At 43.2% G+C, this 6,836-nt stretch overlaps 1 protein-coding gene across 2 annotated transcripts; it reads left to right on the forward strand.

Moving 5' to 3' along the window:
- The first annotated feature begins 320 nt into the window (after positions 1–320).
- On the forward strand, positions 321–5,710 carry mcm6l (MCM6 minichromosome maintenance deficient 6, like). Of its 2 annotated transcripts, XM_014140472.2 has the most exons (17): positions 321–488; positions 573–719; positions 1,061–1,171; positions 1,273–1,522; positions 1,639–1,804; positions 1,954–2,102; positions 2,247–2,397; positions 2,482–2,623; positions 2,877–3,018; positions 3,139–3,246; positions 3,383–3,538; positions 3,663–3,791; positions 3,919–4,080; positions 4,313–4,418; positions 4,508–4,684; positions 5,185–5,324; positions 5,468–5,710. In XM_014140472.2, the coding sequence occupies exons 1-17, from the start codon at positions 394–396 to the stop codon at positions 5,588–5,590; spliced, it is 2,454 nt and encodes an 817-aa protein (XP_013995947.1). In that variant the 5' UTR covers positions 321–393; the 3' UTR covers positions 5,591–5,710. The 2 variants fall into 2 exon arrangements, with proteins under 2 accessions (XP_013995947.1, XP_013995948.1); XM_014140473.2 differs by lacking the exon at positions 5,468–5,710 and having other exon boundaries at positions 4,508–4,749; positions 5,185–5,290.
- Positions 5,711–6,836: the final 1,126 nt, after the last annotated feature.

Below are 6,836 nucleotides of genomic sequence, written 5' to 3' on the forward strand. Positions count from 1 at the left end.
TCATAGAAGTTGAGTAAATTATTATTATTATTATATAATTTTTCATATGAGAAAATAGTATTTGAGTCACTTCAATCTGCCAGTGTGAACAAGGCTTTAGACAGGCAGCCCAATTCTCATATTTTTTTCACTAATTGGTCTTTTGACCAATCAGATCAGCTCTGAGAAACATCTGATATGAAAAGATCAATTACTGAAAAAAAGATCAGAATTGGGCTGCCTGTGTGAACGCAGCTTTAGTTTTTTCTCCTCAAGAGGTGCAGTTGTGGGCGGAGCTAAATGCCAATTATACTCGATGGCACACCTGTGTGCATTGTTTCTCCATCAGCTTGCAGGTGAGGTTGGCAAGTGAAGTTCCCTCTTCCATCAATAGAACTGTCATAATTGTTCAGGATGGAGCCTGCAGCTGAGACCAGCACTGCAGGATTTTCAGTAAAAGATGACCTTTCAGAAAAATGTCAGAAGTTATTTCTTGAGTTCTTGGAGGAGTAAGTTGTTTGGACGAGCCCAATAATAGTGCTTAATATCAGTGATAATCAATGCGTAAACTCACCCCTCACTTTTACACACAGGTTTCAGGACACAAACGGGGAGATTTTGTATCAACCTGATGCTGAGGAGCTCATTCGACCAGAGAGAAACACACTGACTGTGAACTTCACCAACATTGAGCACTTCAATCAGCAACTAGCTACCACCATTCAGGAGGAGTATTACAGGTAATTGAAATTCTAATTCGGTAGGCCTGGCCAAAAAACTAATTCTATTTCTCCACTGAACCAGCAAGTTACTGAACATTTCAATTTTGTCCAGTCAATCCTCGAAGGGAATACAATTGATCTTTCATTTTCACACGCCAGATAGATGCAGCGAAATTTGGTGTTTTACAGTGTCTGCCATAGTAGTGTGCCCCTGGAGCAAATGAAGGTTAAGTGCCTTGGTCAAGGGCGCACAGACATTTTCACCTTGTTGGCTCGGTTATTCGAACCAGCGAACCCTTTCAGTTACAGGCCCAACACTCTAACCACTAGGCTACTTGTCCATGTTTTGTCATCCCCAGGGTATACCCATTCCTATGCAGAGCAGTGCGTTGCTTTGCAAGAGATCATGGGAACATGCCAGTAGCCAAAGAGTTCTATGTGGCCTTCTCTGACTTTCCATCAAGACAAAAGTAATGCTCAAACTACTGAACCAGATCTCTCTGAATACATTACACTTAATGAGATTATTACTTACCTTAAGTGTTAAGTTGATTGTATTGTCCCTTGACAGGATCCGAGAGCTCTCCACGGCCCGGATCGGGTCCCTACTGCGTATCAGTGGCCAGGTGGTGAGGACACACCCAGTGCACCCTGAGCTGGTCAGTGGTACCTTCCTGTGTCTGGAATGCCAGTCGGTTATGAAAGATGTTGAGCAGCAGTTTAAGTACACCCAGCCAAACATTTGTAAGAACCCAGTCTGTGCCAATCGACGTCACTTCATGCTGGACCCCAACAAGTCCCGTTTTGTGGACTTTCAGAAGGTACGAAGAGGTTGGACTGCATGAGTCCACCAGGCTAGATTGACCCTCCAGCAGATAAGAAAACCATAGCATGATATATCAGGTCTCTAATTGTGTATGCATGTGTGTTCATATAGGTGCGTATCCAGGAGACCCAGGTGGAGCTGCCTCGTGGCTCCATCCCCCGCAGTGTGGAGGTGATCCTGAGGGCAGAGGCTGTGGAGATGGCTCAGGCAGGGGACCGCTGTGACTTCACCGGCACACTGATCGTCGTACCAGACGTCGCTGCCCTGGCTGTGTCAGGTGAGGAACTTCCCTCCACACACCATGCCTTTTCATACACACAAGATGGCCTTCTGAGGGTCAGTCATACCTGACCCTGAATAAAAACCATTGTGATGGTTCATAATAGTAACATTCTCCCCTGTACTTTCTCCATATATGCACTGCAGGCACCAGGGCAGAGACCAGCAGCAGAGTGACTGGGGGGAGGCAGGGCTTTGATGCAGATGGGATCCAGGGACTGAAGGCTCTAGGTGTCAGGGATCTGTCCTACAGACTGGCCTTCCTAGCCTGCTACGTGGCCCCCACTAACCCTCAGGTTCATCCATTAGTTAAACATTTATTTAGATTTATTTAAAATGGATTTAACATGGGAAGATACCTCAAGTTGGATACCTCTAGCGAGGGAGATGGATCTAGAGGCTATGTATAGTAAACCACTGAACTGTGTTCCTGTGTGTAGTTTGGTGGTAAAGATCTCTGCCAGGAAGACCAGACTGCAGAGAGTGTGAAGAACCAGATGACTGTTCAGGAGTGGGAGAAAGTGTTTGAGATGAGTCAGGACAAGAACCTCTACCACAACCTCTGCACCAGCCTCTTCCCCACTATCCATGGTGTGGAAATTGAATAGATTTGTCATGTAAACTGTTAAAACATCTGTTTTGAAATGCACTGCCTAACCTGAGAAAATATTTCAGGGAATAATGAGATCAAGCGTGGAATTCTATTGATGCTCTTTGGCGGTGTTGGCAAGACGACCATGGAAGGCACATCTCTGAGGGGGGATATTAATGTTTGCATCGTTGGGGACCCCAGTACCTCCAAGAGCCAGTTCCTAAAGTAAATCACCAAGCACTATCCTATTTGTGTAACCTACATATGTTGTATTTGAAATTGAACTCAAACCAGTTTGAAAAAAAAAAAGTTTTAACAGAAGCATTTCGAGTTGCACAGCCTGTGTTGCTAGTCTCTGGAGGTCTCATTATTCCTCATAGCAATGTAGCCTACTACATGATGGAAGCAGGAGTGGTGTGGCTGTTTTGATGGTAAAGGTTGGTGTTTAACTCTGGATGTGTGGTATGCCCTACCTCAGACACGTGGAGGACTTTGCGCCCAGGGCAATCTACACCAGTGGGAAAGCCAGCAGCGCGGCCGGATTGACGGCAGCTGTAGTGAAAGATGAGGAGTCCCATGAGTTTGTCATTGAGGCTGGGGCCCTCATGTTGGCGGATAACGTAAGAATTGTGTTCTAGTACGGGACAGTCATCTTATGCGTTTCAGTTCGTTCATATGTCCTCTGGGGGGCACTGTGCGCTTTGATCTAACTTTGTCCTGTTCTTTATCACCATCCACAGGGAGTCTGTTGCATTGATGAGTTTGACAAGATGGACCTGAAAGACCAGGTAGCCATTCACGAGGCCATGGAACAGCAGACCATCTCCATCACTAAGGCTGGAGTGAAGGTATGCTATGTGGGAATAGTGCTGTAGCTGTACACAATTTATTTCCCTGTTATAATTCAGCAAGACTTATTAATACTCAGCGCAGAGGGAGTATCAGTGGTTTGAGTTGTGAGCTGTTTGACTGTGTTGTGTTCAGGCCACTCTGAATGCTCGCACCTCCATCCTGGCAGCTGCTAACCCCATCGACGGGAGATACAACCGCTCTAAGTCTCTGAAACAGAACGTCAACATGTCAGCACCCATCATGTCCAGATTTGACCTCTTCTTCATTCTGATTGATGAGTGCAATGAGGTAAGAGGGAAAATGGAGGGTTTCACTAACTTTTTCAACTCCTACAGTAAGCCCATATTGAATGGAAATGTCTGTTTTGGAAACTTGACACATTTTGCATGTTCACCTTTGTCTTGTGGTCTAGGTGACAGATTATGCCATAGCCAGGCGTATCGTAGACCTGCACTTTAGAAACATGGAGTCTGTGGAGCGAGTCTACGCCACTGATGAGATTCAGAGATACATACTGTTTGCTCGGCAGTTTAAACCAAAGGTTATAATTTCCCTTGTTGCATTGGTGTTCCTCGTGTCGGGCTGCTTAGATGCAGCGTTCAGTAAGACCTACCTACCGTAACATGCTTTCTGTTCCCTGTCGTTGGTGTGGTGCACTTTGACCCCAGATCACAGCAGAGGCAAAAGAGTTTGTGGTGGACCAGTACAAGCGCCTGCGTCAGCGGGACAGCAGCGGCAGCACCAAGTCAGCCTGGCGTATCACCGTCAGGCAGCTAGAGAGCATGCTCCGACTATCTGAGGGCATGGCCAGGCTCTACTGCTCAGATGAGGTTGGTCAGACACCTACTACTGAAGTATACATCCCCATGTGGGCCCCTATACATTGTAGAATAAAACTGTATTTTTGTCTTCATTACTTGTTAAAAGCTAATAATTATGGTTGTTTGTGTAACAGAGGTGGTTCAGCAATTTTGCTCATGTAATGAATAAGCTTGCCTGATCTCTGAAGTTAAATTGACTGTACAACACACATCTTAACCCTTTCTTTTGTCTTATTTAAAGGTGCATCCCAAACACGTTAAGGAGGCCTTCCGGCTATTGAACAAGTCTGTCATCCGCGTCGACTCCCCAGACATCAACTTCGAACAAGACAATGGGGAAATGAATGGTAAGAAAAGGTCACTTTCACCTTTGTGCAATAATATATTTATTGAAAGTGATACACGTATACATTAAATTGACACCCTCACTCTCCAGATCAGAACGACATGATGGGCACTAATGGCAGTCATGCAGAGGAGGCTATGGACACAGAGCATGGGGCAGGCAGACCGGAGACGACCAGCACTGCCAAGCCTGCCCTCAAGATGACCTTTGCTCAGTACAGAAGGGTCTCCAACCTCATTGTTTTGCACATGCAGAAGATGGAAGATAGTAAGAGCTTAAAGGGGCCATCTACAGTTGAAAGAATAACAGAGCTCCATCCTGCCACTGTTTTGGTAAAAAGCTGAGGGATGGGGATGGAGAAATGTAACCACTCTCGGAATTCATAGAAATAGCTATGGATGCAAGGACTGACTGACCAAGATTAAGACAAAATGATATATAGATATAAAAAATACAGATTAAGAATGTTTTGAGGATATACAGTGTTAGTCTACTACAATATATTACAAATATTGGAGTAAAACAAGCATATATTTTGGGTTCTTATGGAGTGACATGGAATTAAGCTCATGAGGCATTTCTAAGTTATATACTTCAAGAATCAATGTGTGTGTGTGTGTATATCATTAAGTCAAAAAATAGATGTCTTAACTGCAGATTAACCATTTTAACAAACTGAAATGTTACTTTGCAAAGTTTTTTTTTATATCATGAATTCAAAAAGATACTCGTTTTGCCAAGGTTTAACAAATGTTTCACTCTTACAGTTGATGAAGAGTCATCACTGAAGATGAGCGAGCTGATTAACTGGTACCTGAAAGAAATGGAGAGTGAGATCGAGTCAGAAGCTGAGCTTGTTGCCAAGAAGAATCTTATAGAGAAAGTGCTTCACAGACTAATCCATTACGTAAGTAAAGCTTTGGAAACGAGACACACCAAGACCATAAAATATTTGACTGTTTGAAGAACATTTATGATTTTGATCTGACAACAAAGCAGTGTGTTTTGTAAAATTGGTGAGTGACATGCTCTGTACTGTGTTCATTTCAGGACCACATTATCATAGAGTTAACGAAGACTGGGCTGAAGAAAGTTGGTGATGAGGGAGAGGAACCTGTGATTGAAGAGGACCCTTTCTTAGTGGTCAACCCCAATTACATCCTGGAAGATTAGGTAGGGTCCACCTCAGCCATAGATATTGTGGAAGTAATTGAACGCAGGCTTATCTGTAAGGAATTTGTGATTGCAGCTACAGTAGCCTACTGTCAACTTGTTTTGCTGGCATGTTGCTATTGACTATCAATGTACTGTCTCTAAAAAAACATTGAACACTTGTCATACTGCTCATGTCTATGCATTTCAATAAATATATTTTTTGCAATGGTTGTGCTCACTAAATGTTGCACTTTCCCCTATCATTGTACTGGTGGCCCAGAGTTCAGGCCAATGGTTCATGCTCATGTCAGTGGGACATTGAGGGGAGCGTTTTTATTATATGCAAGAATATTAGCATTTTTATTATTAATTGCCATTGGTTCTAAAGAAGTATTAGTACGAAATTCTCTTGTTATTGATGACAGAATATTATACCCTGAATAACATTATTTTTGTATATTTTCTTAAGGAAGGATTTGTCTTATTAAGAACCCATTGAGCCTAATTCTGGGTACATTCATGCAGAGTTTAGGCATAATTCTACTGTCCCCCTCGTTTGATCTCGACTATGCAATACATTGAATAGACTTTAGCATATCCTAGATGCACGCACACACACTATTTTAAGAAGTTATCTTTAACAGAAGTTCGTTTACATTGGCTACAATAGCAGTAGCCCATACATAGACTCTATATCTCCGTTAGTACATTCTTGGGCTACAGTAGCGCATCCAATGACAATTTTGACATTTATTCCAGAAAAATTGGCTACTCACCCTGTATTTAATTCGGTGTCTTGTACCGTCCTCTACATAGGAAAGTGAAGTTACATTTTTATTTTATGTGAGAACATGAGAATGTTGGCTATTGTCCTTCCGGAAAATTGCTGCGGCTCTTTCCATTCCTCTCCCTTTCCAAACGTCAAAATGAATGCTAATGGTGGATATAACCTACATTAATACTATTTCGTTTGTAAATGAACGTATGCCATTATATGTAAATATGAAATAATATCCATAATAAGAGACCCTCGCTCACTGGCTTAGGCTCTGAGAAGTGCGAAACTGCTTGTGGGTCCCAGTCCTGAAGAGCATCCCGGAGAGTTGCGTGCGAAGGGCATGCCAGGTCATTGGGATGAATCCGCCACCTGAAATAGCCTACGTGGAATTTAACGCCACCCAATCGGGTATATAACATCAACCACATCCCTGACAAGAAGACCGCCGACTGATAAAGCACATTTACTGAGAGCTGTATTGTATGC

The sequence above is a fragment of the Salmo salar genome, chromosome 14 (assembly GCF_965601325.2).
Source record: "Salmo salar chromosome 14, fSalSal1, whole genome shotgun sequence".
Taxonomy (NCBI): Eukaryota; Metazoa; Chordata; class Actinopteri; order Salmoniformes; family Salmonidae; genus Salmo; species Salmo salar.